Source organism: Hyaena hyaena, unplaced genomic scaffold, assembly GCF_003009895.1.
Source record: "Hyaena hyaena isolate Hyena2069 unplaced genomic scaffold, ASM300989v1 scaffold_932, whole genome shotgun sequence".
Taxonomy (NCBI): Eukaryota; Metazoa; Chordata; class Mammalia; order Carnivora; family Hyaenidae; genus Hyaena; species Hyaena hyaena.
In genome coordinates, this window is record NW_024081563.1 from 584,857 (window position 1) to 603,855 (window position 18,999).

At 52.8% G+C, this 18,999-nt stretch overlaps 1 protein-coding gene across 1 annotated transcript in view; it reads left to right on the plus strand.

Annotated features, from left to right (window-relative positions):
* Positions 1-18,762, plus strand: part of IQSEC2 (IQ motif and Sec7 domain ArfGEF 2) — a 77,738-nt gene extending 58,976 nt beyond the window's left edge. Inside the window, exons 4-16 of the mRNA XM_039220999.1 lie at positions 90-351; positions 1,230-1,631; positions 4,094-4,989; positions 6,632-6,793; positions 7,268-7,390; positions 8,365-8,531; positions 10,756-10,895; positions 11,659-11,784; positions 13,879-13,978; positions 14,553-14,714; positions 16,398-16,571; positions 17,063-17,112; positions 17,711-18,762. Of these exons, the coding sequence (XP_039076930.1) occupies positions 90-351; positions 1,230-1,631; positions 4,094-4,989; positions 6,632-6,793; positions 7,268-7,390; positions 8,365-8,531; positions 10,756-10,895; positions 11,659-11,784; positions 13,879-13,978; positions 14,553-14,714; positions 16,398-16,571; positions 17,063-17,112; positions 17,711-18,676 (3,730 nt within the window). The 3' untranslated portion in view covers positions 18,677-18,762. The remainder of the gene's footprint in view (positions 1-89; positions 352-1,229; positions 1,632-4,093; positions 4,990-6,631; positions 6,794-7,267; positions 7,391-8,364; positions 8,532-10,755; positions 10,896-11,658; positions 11,785-13,878; positions 13,979-14,552; positions 14,715-16,397; positions 16,572-17,062; positions 17,113-17,710) is intronic.
* Positions 18,763-18,999: the final 237 nt, after the last annotated feature.

Sequence of the window (18,999 nt, forward strand, 5' to 3'; positions counted from 1 at the left end):
ACAGGGATCTGGTCTACCCACTCTCAGTCTGGCTGAGCAGGCCGGTCTCCTGGCCCCACATCCTGGCTCATCTTATCTCATCCCCACAGTGTGGAGGGTGATGCCCCAGGCAGTGACCTGAGCACAGCGGTTGATAGTCCTGGGAGCCAACCCCCCTACCGTCTGAGCCAGCTGCCTCCCACCAGCAGCCATATGGGGGGCCCCCCAGCTGGGGTGGGCCTTCCCTGGGCTCAGAGAGCTCGCCTCCAGCCAGCCAGTGTCGCCCTGAGGAAGCAGGAGGAGGAGGAGATAAAGCGCTCCAAGGCCCTATCTGACAGCTATGAACTCTCCACGGACCTGCAGGACAAGAAGGTGCAGAGGAGACGGTTCTGGCTGGGAATGGGGTGGGGGTGGGTGGGGGTGGGAGAACCAAGGGAGGGATTGGAATGTGGCACTTGAGGGCGGTATTCAGGGAGGGATAAGGAGACTAGAACAGGAGACTAGTTCTAGGGCCCTTCACCCCCTGGGGATGCACTCACCCATTCACCACATCCACTGAGTCTCCAGTTCACTCAGCAAACATTGATGGGACTCTGTGCCGTCACTGGAGACATGAAGATGAATGAGACTGGGAGCCAGTCCTCCAAAATCTGTCTAATAGGAGAAGCACACACATAAATGGGCACTTTCAGAAGAGTGTGCTATAGTAGATCACATATATCACACAGGATTCGTTTAGCTAAAAAAAAAAAAAAGGTCAGGGGCACAAAATACTGTGTATATATTTAAAAAAAACCTGGAAGGACATATACCAAAGTGTTCACTGTGTTATGCCTAGGTATTGGGACTTTAAGCGAACCAATCTTCCTTCCTCCCTCCCTCCACACTCCCCTTCCCACCCTACCTGCCTCCCTCCCTCCCTCTCTTCTCCCTCTTTCCTTTCCTCCCTCTTGCTCTCAATTTATTTCTTACTTTTCTTTCCATTTTTGGCCTCTCTGGTTTTTTTTAAACTTTTCTGGCATAATGAACATCTATTTCTTGTAAATAAAAGAGAAAACCACAATCCAGTCCCATATGACAAGTGTTATCTGAGATTAAAGTAAGGACACAACACTGAGCACAGCCTGGCCTGTCTAGGCAGCTATACACAGGTAGCTGTGAGTCAGTCAGTGGTGTGGGTTGAGACCCAGGGAGGTGAATGAGGCTGCAATGAGTTTCTGACCTTGTCCCCGTTGACCCTCCTCTGCTAGGTGGAAATGCTGGAGAGGAAGTATGGGGGCTCCTTCCTGAGCCGCAGGGCTGCCAGGACCATCCAGACAGCCTTTCGCCAGTACCGCATGAACAAGAACTTTGAGCGGCTCCGCAGCTCAGCTTCAGAAAGCCGCATGTCCCGCCGCATCATCCTTTCCAACATGCGAATGCAGTTCTCTTTTGAGGAGTATGAGAAGGCACAGAACCCCGCGTACTTCGAGGGCAAGCCTGCCTCGCTGGACGAGGGTGCCATGGCTGGTGCCCGGAGCCACCGGCTTGAACGAGGGCTCCCGTATGGAGGCTCCTGTGGAGGGGGCATCGATGGTGGGGGAAGCTCCGTCACCACATCTGGAGAGTTTTCTAATGACATCACAGAGCTCGAGGACTCCTTCTCCAAACAGGTCAGCATCCCTGAAAAGGACCTCTCCTCCCCGTCCCCATGCTCTGGCTTTTTTTTGGCCTATATTCCAAACTGAAAGAAATTGCCTGGCAAGCATGTGAATAGGGACTGTGAGATGGATAAGAAAGAATTGGCAAGGCGAAAAATTATCTAGTTAGAACAAGTTAAACATCTAGGAGTATGGAACACATAAGAAAATTTAAGTTCTCTTTGGAACTTGATGCACAAGCAAATTAAGGCCTAACAGGTGATGCACTCTTACTCGGTGCCAGGTGCTGTGTATGCATCATAACAACCTGCATGACGGAGGTCGTTATCCCAATTTGACAGAGGAGACTGAGGCTCTGAGTCCCCGAGAGGCGAAGTGACACTTCCAAAGTGGATTGGAACTCAGCTCCGCCTGGTTCTAAAGTCCATGCCCTTTCCCTTATACCACACTACTACCACTACGGACCAGGCTCTGTGCTGGGCACTGCAACAGAGATAGATGAGCCGGCCAGGGTCCTTGTTCTCAAGGATCTCCGAGGCCAGTAATAAATGGTAGACATGTGCACATGACTGTCTCCCGAAACAGAGTGTGCTCAAAGCCATGAGAAAGGATCACATATAGTACCATGGGAACCTACAGGAGGGAAAAGAGACTTTCTTCTCGGAGGACCAAAGAAAGCCTCTTTGAGAAAATAGCACTGGAGCTGGGCCTTACCAGACAAATGAGACTTAGCAAGTTAGAGATTGTTGGGAGGGTAGGGTGTTGTTTGCATAGGCATTGCATTGGCAAAAGCATGAGATGGTGGGAATACAATAGGCAGTGATAGTGATAGGAGATCGTTCTTGGCTTGAGGTCTGTCAGCATTAGCTGTTCAAGTGCATGCAGATCCCAGTTCTGCCGTCCCAGCTGTGTGACTTCCGGCGAATTGTTTAACCTCACTGAAACGTGATCAATAAAATGGAGATAGAACCTTCCTTTTAAAGCTGTTTTTGAAGAGTCACTTCAGCTAGGCAATATACATGAGAGTAGCTGCTCAGTACATGTTAGTTTCCTTCCTAAAACCAAGGAGGTATTTGGCAGAAATGGTTGAATGAATGAAGCTTTATATGAGAAGAAATCATTCTTCTCTAAGCTCTCTGATCTGGCCCCACCATCAGCCAAGACATGCTTCCCTGGACATGGTAAAGGGGTATAGGTAGGAGGTAGGGGGAGGAAAGAAATATTAAACAGAAGCTCTAAATCACTCATCCATCCATACAACAAACATTTAATTGGCTACCTCTTCTGTGTCAAGTGTATCGAGCTGAGCCGACCGAAGCTGACTGAGCTGGCCGAAAAGACAGAAACCTGGACCCATCCCTCAAGGGGAGAATGGGGGATAAGGGATCACAGTCTGGTGCAGAGACTGAGGAACAGGCCTGGGCCCAGCTGTTAGTGCTATCCAAATCCGATGGAGAAGTGTGGTAGTTACGTCTATCAGTTACATCGCTGCATAACAAATGATTTTTTAGTAGATTCAAACTGAACGTAAAGACTGCGCTTAAACAAGAAATATTTATTATCTCATACTGTTTCTGAGGGCCAGGAATCTGGGAGTAGCTTGGCTGGTGGTTCTGGCTCAGGGTCTCTCATGAGGCTTCAATCAAGCTGTAGGGTGAGACCAGTCTCTGAAGACTTGCCAGGGGCTGATGGGTCTGCTTCCAAGCTTACTCACTCGATTATTGGCAGGAGGATTCAGGTCCTCGCTGAGTGGGCATCTCCCTAGGACTGCTCATGGTGTGGCTTCCCCCAGAGCAAGGGGTCTGAGAGAGAGAGAGAGAGAGAGAGAGAGAACAGCGAACAGAGTGATCAAGAAGGAAGCTGCAGTCTTGCATAACCTGATGTCCTAAGTGACATCCCATCACTTCTGCCATATACTGTTGGTTCCACAGACCAAGCCTGGGACCGTGTGGTACATGAGGGTGTACATACCAAGAGGCAGGGATCATTAGAGGCCAGTTTGGAGGCTGGATACCACAGGGAGGCACAATTACCAGCCATGGTTTGGATCATCAAATAATAAATGTTATGGGCTGAACCCAACAGAACCAGACGGAGGGCTCGGGGAGCTCAGAGGAAGCTGGGATTCTGGTTTACCCTGGGGGATGGCAGAGGCAGTCATATGGATTGAATCAGAGAGGCGGTAGCGTTTGGCTTGGGTCCATAGGGACATGAAGGACTTGGGTCCATAGGGACTGAGATACCTGAGAAGGGGACTCGTGGCCAATAGCCAGCCTCTGTGAGCTCACAATGGCTCCCAGGGAGTTATTTTATATACTGCAGAGAACCTGTGGGGGCGGGGGAGGGGATTCCCTCTTCTTGGCTGACCCACCAGGAAGATTCCCCCTTTTGCCTCCCCTTCTTCCCTCCCCTTCTCCCTCCCTTCTTCCATCCTCCCCTCCTTCCCTTCCCTCTTCCCCTTTCCTCCCACACAGGTAAAGTCTCTGGCTGAGTCCATTGATGAGGCCCTGAACTGCCACCCATCAGGGCCCATGTCTGAGGAGCCAGGGTCAGCCCAACTGGAGAAGCGAGAGTCAAAGGAACAGCAAGAGGACAGCTCAGCCACGTCCTTCAGTGACCTTCCCCTCTACTTGGATGACCCAGTTCCCCCACCATCCCCTGAGCGACTGCCCAGCACAGAGCCCCCACCCCAGGGCCGGCCTGAGTTCTGGGCGCCAGCCCCTCTCCCGCCAGTTCCTCCACCAGTGCCACCAGGGACCCGGGAAGATGGTGCCCGTGAGGAAGGCACTCGCAGAGGTCCTGGGTGCTTGGAGTGCCGGGATTTCCGGCTGCGGGCTGCCCACCTTCCCTTGCTTACCATCGAGCCTCCTAGTGACAGCTCCGTGGACCTGAGTGACCGCTCAGATCGCGGCTCTGTCCACCGCCAGCTGGTGTATGAGGCTGATGGCTGCAGCCCCCATGGGACCCTGAAGCACAAGGGGCCACCAGGCAGGGCTCCGATCCCACACCGCCACTACGCTGCCCCAGAGGGCCCAGCCCCAGCCCCGCCAGGGCCCCTGCCACCAGCCCCCAACAGTGGCACTGGGCCCAGTGGTGTGGCTGGGGGTCGGAGGTTGGGGAAGTGCGAGGCAGCAGGCGAGAACTCTGATGGTGGAGATAACGAGAGCCTGGAGAGCTCCAGCAATTCTAACGAGACCATCAACTGCAGCTCTGGCTCCTCTTCGAGGGACAGCCTGAGGGAGCCTCCAGCCACAGGACTATGCAAGCAGACTTACCAGCGGGAGACGAGGCACAGCTGGGACTCGCCAGCCTTTAACAACGATGTGGTGCAGAGGCGGCACTACCGAATCGGCCTCAACCTCTTCAACAAGTACGTGCTCCCTGATCCTGCCTCCTCTCCCCTTCCTACCCTGCTAGGGGCACTCGGACCCCTGGGGCTGAACCCCAAGCAGAGATCCGGCTTCAGCCATCCTCTAGCTTTGTGGTGGTGCTTCTCCCCAGCCTTTCAGGGAAGAGGATTAGCAACAGGGTGGCAGAATGGAAAGTGCTCCCCACCACACACAGACACACCTGTCAGAGACAGCTCTAGCCCTAATACTGCCTCTGACTTGCTGTGTGATCTTGGACAAAATGTTTCCTCCTTTGGGACCCAGTTTGATGTCTATAGGATGGATTCTGAACCTTGGGTCCCCCATGTCCCCTTTTTGGTGGGGAGGTGATATGATGTATAAGGCGCCCTGCTCTAAGGAATAGGAGCCCTTGACCCCTAACCTGACTTCAGCCAGCCTCTCTGTGTAGCCCTGGGCAAGGTGTGTCTCTTCCTTGGGCTTCAGTGTTTCTATCTATTGATTAGCAGGGTGTGTGGGGCACCTGGGTGGCTCAGTTCGTTAAGTATCCAACTCTTGATCTTGGCTCACGTCATGATCTCGCAGTTTGTGAGTTCGAGCCCTGCATCGGGCTCTGAGCTGACAGTACAGAGCCTGCTTGGGATTCTTTCTCTCCATCTATGCCCCTTCCCTGCTTGTTTTCTCCATCCCCCCGCTTTCTCAAAATAAATAAAAACAAACGTTAAACAAAGTTTTGATTAGCAGGGTGTACATACTCAGGCCTTGGCAGGGGGCAGGGTGGAGTCCTGGAGTGCTCATGACCGAGCTCTTTCTAGGTGCCTGGTCTTATGCCAGGTGCTTAGGAGTGGGGTGGAAGTGTGACATTTGGTCAGAAGAGAATTAGAAACGAAATGCCTTGTGTCTTCATAGCCTAGTAGACACTGCCACCTATATTTACTTCTCACAATAGCTCAGGAAGGTGGGAAGTAGTGGCCCTGTTTTATAAGGAAGGAGCTGAGGTTTATAGAAATAAAAAGAGTTGCCCTGAGTCATACAACTGGTAAATGACATATGTGAGACTCCTGTGGCCCCAAAGTCTCTTCCAAATTCTAGCCTCATGGGGTCCTAAGGCTCTGGGGTTCTGAATATTGGATAGCTCAGACCCAGATTTTGCCTACTGGAAAGCAGGGAGTATCTTGTCTACTGGAACATTCACAGAAGCTGGGTAATACCATATCTGGGTGGGATGTGAGATGCAGACAGAGAAACCTCCTCATTTTCCTGTTCTGAGGCTCTGTGACTCGGAGAGAAGGGCTTAGCCTGCAGCTCAAGCATGCTCCCCGGACTCCTCAGTGGCTGCTGGGAATATCGAAGCTCCTGGCACAGAGCGGCCTCTCATTCACTCTTAGTTTTCTTTCCACTGTAGTGTGGCTCCAGTTAAGTGACTCGCTCCAGTGAAAGGGTTGATTGAGGATGCCTTGGAATTCAGAAGCTCTGTGAGAGTGGCTTCCTCCCCTTGGGCCTCAGTTTTCTTATTTGTACCATGAAGGGATTGGACATAAGTTATATATATCCACCTTCTTTGGTTTTCTGAGACTATGGTTGGGTCCAAAATTAGTTCAAAGTGGGACCGAGGGCTGAGTTCTAGGAGGACAGTCATCTCATCTACCTCCCCTCTTTCTGCAGGAAGCCAGAGAAGGGTATCCAGTATCTGATCGAGCGGGGCTTCCTGTCAGACACACCGGTGGGAGTGGCTCACTTTATCCTGGAACGGAAAGGCCTGAGCCGGCAGATGATAGGGGAATTCCTAGGGAACCGGCAGAAGCAGTTCAACAGAGATGTGTTGGAGTGAGGACCCCAGGATGGGGCAGACCGGGCCAGGGATTCCTGGAAAAGGAGGGCAGGAGGGAGGAAGTGGGCAGCCTGTCCTTTTTGCTCAGATAAACTTTACAAAACAGGATGAAGAGACCTTCCTGCTCCCATACCCCTCTACTTCAAAAAGGTCTGATCTCTCTTGGCCCTGTTCCTAAAACTCCTCTGGGTGGTCTCGCTTGTCCTATGACCTGCTTTGGGCCCCAGTTTGCCTATCTCTGAAATGAGTGGGTCAATGAAAAGGGCCCTTAGTAACCACGTGTCTGGCCTTGATTTTCTGGGATGGATTCAATTTCAAACATTCCATCCTCATAAGTACTTGGTAGGGCCACGGGTCCAGATTTTGGAAGTCTGTCAGTGGGGGTGTTTGTCCATTTGAGCAGGTCAGGGTAGGTCAGAGGTTTTCTGTAGAGGATTTGAGAGTGGCATACCCACTTCTTTCCTTCTCAGCTGTGTGGTGGATGAGATGGACTTCTCCTCCATGGATTTGGATGATGCACTCCGGAAGTTCCAGTCCCACATCCGGGTACAAGGCGAGGCCCAGAAAGTGGAGCGACTCATCGAGGCCTTCAGGTGTGCCTTTTTTCCCACTCCCAAAGCTGCCCTTCCCTCCTTTGGGGGGCAGCACAGTATGTGTCTACAAGTAACCTCTCTGAGCCTCAGACTTTCCTCATCAGAAACTGGAAATTATCAATCCTCTCTTGCAAGGCAGTTGTGAGGATCAGAGGTAGTGTGCCTCAAGCGTCTAGCTCAGCATCTGGGACATGGGCATGCAATAGATGACGACAACGTCAGCAACAGCTAGCATTTGTCAAGCCTTGGTTTACCAGGTATCAGGTGCTGAGCTGGGCACTTTACATGATTAGTTCGCCAAACACTCACAACAACCCTATTAGGTGCTTCTGTTCTTATTCCCATTTTGCAGATAAGAAATCGGAAATTTAGAGAGGTTAAGTAACTTGCTCAGTGTCATACAGTGAGTAAGAGGTGGAACCAGGATTTGAATTCAAATGTGTTTGCCTCCATGACCCAATGCCTTTGACTTTTCCTCTAGTGGAAATGCTTTGGGGATCAGGCAGACCTGGACGTAAAACCCAGCTCTACCACTTCAGGATATCGAGTAGAGAGACAGAAGAATTGCTGAGAACTTGTTTCCCTTAATGGGAAAAGGATTTGCCTTATAGTCAGAAAGATCTGGATTTTCATCTTGTCTTCACCATTTACCGGCCTTTTACCTTGGACACGTTACTCTCCACTTTGGGCCTCATTACTTCCTCTGTAAAATGTGGCTGCTAATAGCTACCTTGTAGGATTGTGATAGGATTACAGGACACAATATAGGGAGGTCCATAGGCAGAGCTCTGTAAAAGGTAGGGGTTGTGATTTTTACATGCTAGTCTTGGGGAAGCTGAAGAGAGAGGACATACCCAAAAGACTTGGAGATATTTCCTGGGGGAGAAGGTTGGTGGCACCAGACTGGGGGCGGGGAGATGGTGGGTAGGTAAAGATTACTAGTGCCTGACCCTGGCCCCGATCCTGCCCTGCAGCCAGCGGTATTGTGTCTGTAACCCAGCCCTCGTGCGCCAGTTCCGGAACCCAGACACCATCTTTATCCTCGCTTTTGCTATCATCCTCCTCAATACTGACATGTACAGTCCCAGCGTCAAGGCTGAACGCAAGATGAAACTAGATGACTTCATCAAGAACCTAAGAGGTGACCCCAGACATCCCTAGCCACTTGTCCTGTCCTTCACCTCGGAAGGGAGAGTGGGCAGGGTGGGGGTGGGCCGGGGAAGGAGCAGGGAGATCACATCTGCTCCCTGGAAAATTACCTGTGATGTTCTGTCACTTTCTGCCAAAGCTGGACATTGCCAGGGCATTCACTTATTAATTCGCTCAAATGGTTGTTTGTCCGTCTACTCATTCCTGCACGAGATACTGACTGAGCAGGTTCTGGGGTTACGGCAGTGAGCATGAGAGATAAAAGCCCTAGCTCTTACAGAGCTTACACTAATCCACTCAGTCATTTTATGCATCTGTTCACTCATCACTCCCTCTTTCCCTCTCCTCTTTATTTATGCCCATTAAGACTCATTTAATTATTCTACATACCCTTTCCTCCATCCATACATTCCTTTATTCACTTGACCAGCCAGCCAGCCAGTTGACACTGAGTGCCTCGTGTGTGCCAGGCCCTGTGATGGGTGCTAAGGACACCATAGTCCTTTGCCCCGAGAGAGCTCCCGGTTTGAGGGACAGACTCACTTATGGTACCAGATACCCAACACAAGAGAAAAAGCAAACCATGATGTCAGACAGGCCAAAAGTACAGTCCGAGCTCAGAGGAGGGAGAGCCCACCTCCAACACACTTCCTGGAGGAAGCAGTAGTTTCATTTTAAGGTGAGCCTTGAAGGCATGGCTAATATGCCAGAATAGCAATAGAGGAGGCATACCTAGCAGTACGAGTAACAAAGGCACAGGGACGCCTGGGTGGCTCAGTCGGTTAAGCGTCCAACTTCGGCTCGGGTCATGATCTCCCAGCTCATGGGTTTGAGCCCCACATCAGGCTCTCCCCTCTCAGGGAAGAGCCTGCTTCCAATCCTCTGTCTCCCTCTCTCTCTGTACCTTCCCCTCCCCTCTCAAAAATAAACATGAAAAAACGTTTTTTAAAAAAAGAATAACAGCAGCAGGAAAAGTTGTTTGGAGAACGGTCAAGATGGAGTGGATGATCCAGTTGGGAGGGTCAGTTGGAATCAATATACAAGGACCTTGAATGCCAGGTGGAAGGTGTCCACCTTGACCTTTTTTCTTGGTTTATTGTATTGATGTCAAGCCCTGGCTCTCACCAAAGAGCAGCCTCCTAAAAATGGCACAGACGCTAGGATTATTTAAGCAGAAACGAAATAGGGAACTAGACATGAGGAAAAACAAACAGATGAGACAAATTGGTTGACCAGCAGGGTTTGCACAGTGGATGGGCTTAAGCTCTCTGGCAGCTGAGGTTAAAAGGCAGTGTGATGAAGCATGTTCCTTTAGCACCTGTCCAGGGAGGAGGCGTGGCATTTCCAAAGGAGAAAACATTTTCTCTAGCAGAAGGTTTGGAGGGAAGAGTGAGTGGGTTTCACTCAGCAGACAGTCAGGAGTGAAGAAGGATGGTAGACTTGGGAGGAGGGACTTAGATCAGAGGCCATCTGGAGCTGTCTCCCAGAATCCTGCTGTTAGTCATTCATTCATTCATTCATTCATTCATTCATTTCATCCATCCTCCCTCACTCCCCCCTTCTCTCTCCCGCTCTTTGTTATCCTGCCCTTTCCACTTAACCTTGCTACAGGAGCTTTTGAGTGCTTTTTGTAAACACCAAGTTTTTAATAGCTGTAAATTATTTTATTAAATGGATACACTCAGCTTTACTTAACTACCCCGCTATTGTGAGAATTAAGTTGTTTCAAGGTTTTTCCTGTACGTAGCACTTATACATACATCTGTGCACATACTTCTGAGTAATGCCTTAGGGCAGATTCCTAGAAGGAATCATGGAGAATCATGGAATACTTAGGCTTTGGCCAAACTACCTTTGAAAAACAGTTTTGTCAATATACGTGCCCACTTCCCTGCACTCTTACTAACACCAAGTATATCATTTAACATTAGTTTTGCTAGTTAGAAAGGGGGAAAGTATCTGATTATTTTAATCACGGTGTGCTCTGAGTGGCTTAGGAAAAATCCCCACCATGGGAAAGAAATCAACTGGCTATCCAGTTGCTTGGTGAAGGACACCTTTTCTGGTCCAGTCCTGACTAAGGGACCAAAGGTGCCCTCTACCCCCAGTCCCAGCCATCGTTTGCACTTATGCCTGGGTGTGAGGCATTTGGGGGAACTCCTGCTACCCACTCCTCACATTCGTGCAATATGACCCTGTGTTACTCCTTTACCCAGGGGTTGACAACGGTGAAGACATCCCCCGAGACCTCCTGGTGGGCATCTACCAGCGAATCCAGGGGCGTGAACTGCGGACCAATGATGACCATGTGTCCCAGGTGCAGGCCGTGGAGCGCATGATTGTCGGCAAGAAACCAGTAAGTGCCTGGGGAGGCTTCAGAGGGGACAGGGTTTGGGTCTGGTTCTGTTACTGAGTGGTAGGTAAGTCAGTACCCCTCTCTGAGCCCCAGATTTCCCTCTCCTGCTGAATGGAGTAGGTGATACTCCCCCTCAGGGGGCGTGGTGCAGAGTGAGACGCTTTTATGGGGATGCATCTAGCACACTGCAAGGCACGTGGTAGGTGCTATAAAAATATTGCCATCCTTCTCACCCCTGGTTTTGCCTCTCCAACCCAGGTGAGGAGCCAAGCTAATAGTAAACTGAAAACCAAAACCAAGAACACACTCCAGTCTGTTAGTCAACAAACATTTATGGATGCCTTTCCACAGAGCCCAGCATTTCACTTGGGAGCAGGGACACAGATATGAATCAGACATAGTTTCTGTCCTTGGAGATATTCACAGGCTGAGAGTGAAGCTGTCAGACAGAACTTCTGCCTTATAGTTAGTCTGAGGGGGCATAAAGAGGGAGAGGTCACTTCTGGTTCCGGGTAGATCAGGAACAGCTTCTTGGAAGAGAAAATACTAGAACTGGGATTTGGAGAGGGAATAGAACATAGAGCTGGGCAGGAAAGGCATTCTAGACAAAGAGAGCTCCAAGGACAAAGGCAAACCTAGGCCTTTGTTGCTTAGACTCCTTGTATCAGAGTAAACTTCCTTTTGAGGTTGGATGATAAGGTGCCAGAGGCCTGAAGCCCATGTGACTAGCCTTGATGACACCTATTTCTTCATGCCTATCTAGGTCTTGTCTCTTCCTCACCGTCGGCTAGTTTGCTGCTGTCAGCTCTACGAGGTGCCAGATCCAAACCGCCCCCAGAGGCTAGGGTTGCATCAGCGGGAAGTCTTCCTCTTCAACGATCTCCTCGTGGTAGGAGCCCTGTAGGGGAGGGAATGGAGGGGAGGCGATGAGCTTGGACCCTGGGTCTGTGTGAATCATGTTAACCTCTGGTGGGTGGAAGTGTGGCAGATGACGTGCTTTATCATGTGATCTGTGTAGTCTTGGATAAGGCACAGGCCATCTCTGCCCCTCTTTTACCTTTTGGATCCATTTGGAGGGAGTGACAGCTGCACAGGGGGAGAAAATGTGAGGACCAGGGGAGTTGACAGACTTACAGTCTGGCAAGTGGCAGGAAGTGTCCCTGTTCACCTCAATATCCCAGAGTATGGGCTGGAAGGAGGGGGAACCTGTAACCCTGGGGTCCCTCTGAAACCTTCAGGTGGTCAGGATGCTTGAAGTGATTCTTAAAACCAAGCTCATCACCCTTGTAGATGTGCATCTCTTAGAGCTGGGACTCTTAAGGACTCTGCTGGTACAAGAGAATTTCAGGGTCTATTGTTCAATCTCTTACCTGAAACCAACTTCCTGCATGGCCCTCTACTTGCATGACTGCAGAGACACAGGGTGCCTTTCTCCAAGGCAGCCAGTTTCCTGGTTAGACAGCTCTGATTGATAGAATCTGTTTCCCAATGGGGTTCCTCCCGTCATCTTCCCTGGGCCCTTGGGATCACAGAGAATGAGTGTTCTCCTGCTCTGAGAGAGCTCCTCAGTGATTTGAAGACCGTGACCTGTCTCTCCCCCCCCCCACCCCCGTTACCCCCGTGATCTTCACTTTAGAACAAGTCTCTTGATCTCAGCACTATTGACATTTGGGGTAGGATAACTCTTTGTTGTGGGGGCTAGCCTGTGCATTGGAGGATATTTAGCATCATCCCTGGTGGCTACCTGCTCGATGCCAGTAGCACTCCTTTAACCAAAACCATTTGCAGTCATTGCTAGATGTCCCCTGGGGTTCCAAGTCAACCCTAGTTGAGAATTGCTGCTTTTTTTTCCCCTAACGTTTATTCATTTTTTGAGAGGGGGACGCAGAGAGAGAGGGAGACACAGAATCTGAAGCAGGCTCCAGGCTCTGAGCTGTCAGCACAGAGCCCGATGCGGGGCTCGAACTCATGAGCCATGAGATCATGACCTGAGCCAAAGTCGGATGTTTAACCGACTGAGCTACCCAGGTGCCCCGAGAATTGCTGCTTTAGATGAAGGCCCTCCAATGCCTTCTCTAAGCCTTAATTTCCTTCTCTGTGAAGTGGGGCAAATCTCTATCTCATAGGGTTGTCATGAGGATAGAATTAAGAAGTCAGATGTGGAATAGCCTAACCCAGAGGAGTGCCAGGCCCACATAGGTGCTGCGTAAATGTTTCAGCACCTGTCATGCACTGACACCTGTGGGTGTCCAGCCCTGTGCTGGGCACTGGGTTCACAGAGATGAGTGAGAGTCGGTCCTCATTCTTGGGAGCTCACAGTCCGAAGGACTAAGAAAATGCTCTGCATAACCGTGTACTAGAACCCATCCTGAAATTAGGTAATTTGCTTTTAAACACCACCTTGTAGACTGACGTGTTCACAACTTCCGGTGGTCGAATCCAGAGTGCCCAAGTACTTGATACAGACCTTGGGCTATTGAGAGGAAGACTCATTAACTCTAGACGTTCGTTCATTAGCATTTGCCACTGTTTGCGGGGTTCTATGGGGGTGGGCAAGAAACATAACCGGACTCCTCTTGGCGCTCCTGATCCAGCAGGGGGCGATCACACCAGTAGAGCGCTCATCTAAAGCCTGGTGGTGAAAGGCGCTGAAGCAGCACTCTGGATGCTCAGAAAAGAGGGCAGGGTGGCGGAGTCTGTGTGAGGTGTTAGAACAGGCTTTCTGGAGAGCATTTGGTTACTTCCTATAAAAATCGCAAATGCCCATTGTGCATCATCCTTACATCAGGAACTTGCACCTTCTCCCGTCTCTCTCATTCCGCTCCTCAAGCTTCAGTTGTCCCCAGCTCGTGGGTATGTGCGTTTGTGGGTATATGTCTGTCAGTGGCGGTGGGAGGGCAGGGGGGCTATGAGAGATAGGTGTCATGTGGAAGTTCCCTACCCCAAACCCTGCCTCTGGTCTTTTTCCCACCCCCTGCCAAAGGTCACCAAAATTTTCCAGAAGAAGAAGATCTTGGTGACGTACAGCTTCCGTCAGTCCTTTCCTCTGGTGGAAATGCACATGCAGCTCTTCCAGAATTCATGTGAGTCCCTCCTGGGATCCCGGCGTCCCAAAAGGCTATGCCATGGCCCCCGTGCTCATCCTTCATCCATGCCAACCTCCAGTTCTTGGAGTCCTTTACAACCGGACTAAGGTCTCCAAGGCACCTACTTGGTTCCAGCATTGCAGGGCAGGCCAGGGTGAAGTATCATTTGGGTCTGTGCCCTGGGGAACTCGCGGTCTGGCAGAGAACCGCAATATGTATGTTTTCTGGTGGGCCGAAGAGATGGTGATCACGCTGCGCTTTGAAGGACTGAGCCAGAGGAGCTCTGTCAGGTGGCCACAGAAGCAATGTGAGTAGAGGCAGAGGTGTGAAGGCAGGGGTTGGAGAGAGGCACAGTGCAGTTTGCCTTTCTGTCTGGAGTAGAAGGAGTAACAGGGCCATGACTACCAGGAGTTTGGGGGCCTTGGTGCGGGGGGGGGGGCCGAGGGCGGCCACTGAGGATGCTGAGCAGAGAAGAGGCTGGATCGAAGTTGAGAGGAGAAAAACTCATTCACGTATGCGCCACCTTGCCTCGGTGCTGACAGGGCTGTCTGACCTCCCCTTTCCCCACCAGATTACCAGTTTGGGATCAAGTTGCTGTCTGCAGTACCGGGCGGGGAGCGCAAAGTCCTCATCATCTTCAATGCCCCCAGCCTCCAGGACCGGCTGCGCTTCACATCCGACTTGCGCGAGTCCATTGCTGAGGTGCAGGAGATGGAGAAATACCGCGTGGAGTGTGAGTAGCCCGGCTGCACCTCTTGGCCCTTTTCCTGATGTGATACCCTGCGGACACCCAAAATCCTGTCCTCTGAGAACCTCAGAGTTGAGGGTTAGCTGGTCCAACCTTCCTACCCCCATTCTAGGAACCTTTCAGCTTCTGCCTGAATACCTTCAGGGACAAGGGGCTCGTTACCTCTGAACTTCAGATACTTATTCCAAGCCTTAATTAGGAACCAGCTCTTCCTTCTATTGAAAGGCAGCAGGGAGAAGCATCAGGGTATTGGAGGTAGGACTCTAGTTTCAGATCCCACGTACGCTACTTATTATCTAGGTAAGCTGGGGCAAGTTGCCCGACTCCCCGAGCCCCCAGTTTCTTCATACATGACATTGGGATGATGAAATATCCTTACAGAGTCGTGGAGATTCAACGAGGTGAGGTAGATGAGACGCCCTACATGTCAGTAGGACCCTGGCACTGAAAATCCTAGTTGTGCAACAAACGTGATTCCTCTTCCTAGCCTCCCCTCCCCTTTCCTGTCTCCTTTCCACATTCCACTTCCTGAGCTGAGTCCCCATCACCCGTCCTTCTGGCCACCAGAGGCCACATCACATTGTTTTAAGCATATATAATGGGAAAAGAGTGATTATGTCTCATTTTACTAAATGCCCTCCAAGTTTTCTCTTCCCCAGGCTAAGCAGCCACAGTTAAGTAACATGGTGTTGAGGAGAAAGAGACAGGCAGACACACAGAGAGAAACTGAGGCAGCTGACAGCTGCTCGGTGAGCCCTTCACAGTTCCAGGGTCTGCTCTACTCAGCAAAGCAAGGTCCACACATTTCAGTTCGCCAGATCCCTGAGACCCGGGGGGCATTCAGAGAGGGGTGAACATACCAAGATGAGAGGAAGGCAGTAGGCAAAAGTCTCCATGACTTCCTTAGGGAGGTGGGGTGGGGGGTGTGAGGAGGCTGGAGAGAGCACAGGCTTTGGACTCGGGCAGACCTGCTTCCAGAATATTGGCTTCCCCCCGCCTCCCCATTTCTAGCTGTATGACCCCGGACCAGCCCTATGACTTGGATTCTCAGTTTCTTCCTCTGGAAAATGTGGATGATGATACTTTCCTCTGAACTGTTGTGAGATTAAGCAAGATCAAGTACACATAGCTGCCAGCCGACTGCTGGCATACAGTAGAGGATTCCATTCCTGTTGGTTTCTGCTCCTGTCCTTCAAGAGCCCTCTGCTCTGGAGCAAGATAGCTGAGAACTGAGTGGACTTCGGAAGGGTTGTCCTTCGCCATAGACTAGAAGGGCCTTCCTGCCCCTGCTGTGATCAGCGAGCCGTTGTGAAGCTCTGTTTTGAAGGGCAGGGGTGGTTTGGGAGACCAGACTGAGAGTGGACAGGGGAGGGGGGAACAAGAAGGGTGAGGCGAAGGGGAGAGGAGCAGGAGGAGCAGGCCGAGAGCCACGGAGGGAAAACCCAGCCAGAGGAGATGGTGACAAACAGAGCTGGGCGCTGTGGGAGGCTTTAGAGATAGAGCTACGGTTTGGGGGGGGGGGGGATGTGCGTTCTGTTCAGGGGACAAAGCTGACCTGAGGACAGAGCAGGCAAGAATGGGGAAGGCTGCTGGAAGGCTGGGATTAGCCAGGTGGCCTTTCACTCGTGCTCCTGACCTTCTCTCCCCATCTCCCCCACTACCACCCAGCGGAGCTAGAGAAGCAGAAAGGTATGATGCGGCCTAATGCCTCACAGCCCGGAGGGGCCAAGGACTCAGTGAATGGCACGCTGGCCCGCAGCAGCCTGGAAGACACATATGGGGCAGGCGATGGGCTCAAACGGGGCGCGCTCAGCAGTTCCCTGCGAGACCTCTCTGACGCAGGCAAGTCTTTGGGGTCCCTGCCCTGGCTGGGGAGATGTGGGACCGGGTGTCCTCTCTGCCCCCTATCACTGACCGCCAGCCTCTCCTACACCCACCACACCTGCATGCACTGGCCTTTATCCAGAGCCCCTGGCGCTGCACCGCAGGAGGCTTGGGAGCCAGGTCAGATCAGGTGGAGCCCAGAGTTTGGGCCAGGGAGTGTGAAGTGGGGCCACACTCAGCCCCGCCCCCCTCTCTCTCACTGCTCCACCTCTCCTCTCTTTCCTCTTCTATCTCTCCAGCACCACCTCTCCTCCTTCGCCATCCTTTCCTCCTCTCACTCCTCCTCCTCCACCTCTCCTCCTCCCCACCTTCCCCTCTTCAACGGGGGAAAGGGAATAGGGGTGTCTGTCCCCGGGAGGGGCCCAGGCCTGGTACCCAGCTCTGGAGCCCAGCAGGGTGGGGAGGGGGGGTTGCTGCTCTGACGCTGGGCTCCTTGCTTGTGGGTGCAGGGAAGCGGGGGCGGCGTAACAGCGTGGGATCGCTGGACAGCACCATCGAAGTAAGTGCCAGCTCCTGCCCCACTCGTCCTCTGCATGAGCCCTGCCCTGCCATGGAGCCCCAGCGGAGGAGGGGGCCTGATGCTTCCCCCTCTTCCCTGATGGGAACCTCGAGGCTGCCTCTCCCAGCCAACCACTCTCTCCATCTGTCCTCAACTCTGTCTGTCCTCACTCTGCCTGTCTCTCAGTCTGTCTTCCACTCTCCCTAGCCCCTCTCAACCCCAGGGCCGACTCTGAGTAGAGATGCCCTTGGAGTTGGACCGTGAGAAGCTCTCACCTCCAAGTCCTGCTCTTTGAGCCCGAGCAAGTCACTCTCTGCCTCTGGGCCTAACATTCTCCCTGCCTGCAAAATGGGGATGAGGAGGAGGTACTACTAATTCTTCCTCTCCCAGCAGAGGCTCAGATGAGATAGTGGCTGTGACAGCGGAGCTCTGCAAGCGGGGGAGTTCCATGTACAAGTACAGGACCCTTAAACTGGTTTTCATTACGCCAGGGGGGTTCCTGGTTCCCCAGCTCCAGCCCTCAGGGACCGGGTGGAGCTTAGGGTTGGGGGTTTAGGAAGTCTAGACTGGCCTGACTTTCCCCCCTCCCCGCTTCCAGGGGTCTGTTATTAGCAGTCCACGCCCTCACCAGAGGATGCCACCTCCACCCCCACCCCCGCCGCCAGAGGAGTACAAGAGCCAGAGGCCCGTCTCCAACTCCTCATCTTTCCTGGGCTCCCTGTTTGGAAGCAAGCGGGGCAAGGGGCCCTTCCAGATGCCACCACCGCCAACAGGCCAGGCTTCTGCCTCCTCTTCATCTGCTTCTTCTACCCATCACCACCACCACCACCACCACCATGGTCACAGCCACGGTGGCCTGGGGGTGCTGCCTGATGGGCAGTCCAAGCTCCAGGCCCTGCATGCCCAGTATTGCCAAGGACCAGGCCCTGCCCCGCCACCCTACCTCCCACCCCAGCAACCCCCTCTCCCCCCGCCTCCTCAGCAGCCCCCGCCCCTGCCCCAGCTGGGCTCCATTCCACCACCTCCCGCCTCAGCCCCACCTGTGGGGCCACACCGCCACTTCCATGCCCATGGCCCAGTCCCAGGCCCCCAGCACTATACCTTGGGCCGGCCAGGCAGGGCTCCCAGACGGGGGGCTGGAGGACACCCTCAGTTTGCTCCACATGGCCGCCACCCCCTGCACCAGCCCACATCCCCATTGCCCCTGTACAGCCCTGCCCCCCAGCATCCTCCAGCCCACAAACAGGGCCCCAAACACTTCATCTTCAGCCACCACCCACAGATGATGCCAGCAGCAGGGGCCACTGGGGGCCCTGGGTCCCGGCCACCAGGGGGCTCCTATTCCCATCCTCACCACCCCCAGTCACCCTTGTCACCGCACTCACCCATCCCACCCCACCCTTCCTACCCACCTCTGCCCCCACCCTCACCCCACACCCCACACTCGCCCCTGCCACCCACCTCCCCCCATGGCCCGCTGCACGCCTCTGGGCCCCCTGGCACGGCCAACCCACCCAGTGCAAACCCCAAGGCCAAGCCAAGCCGGATCAGCACGGTGGTCTGATGAACAGAGGGAGTGAGCTGGGGCCCAGGGAGGTCTGGAGAATCCACAAGAGATCCCCCAGTTTTTCCAAAATATATATACACGTAGAGATGTCCTCCTCCCCACTTCTTCCCTGCCTCGGGACCCCTCCTCTAACTCCCAAGAGTTGCCATGGGGTTTCCTTCCAGACTGAAGGATCCTTGCCACCTGAAGCCTGGACGCAGGGCTCTCAAGCTCTGGGGAGTGGTGAGGACCTTTGGGAGATCCTTACCCTCTTTTCCCTCTCTTCGTCCCACCCCCATCCCCGAGGTGGCCTCAGACCTCTGGGCCAGTGTGAGCTCCCT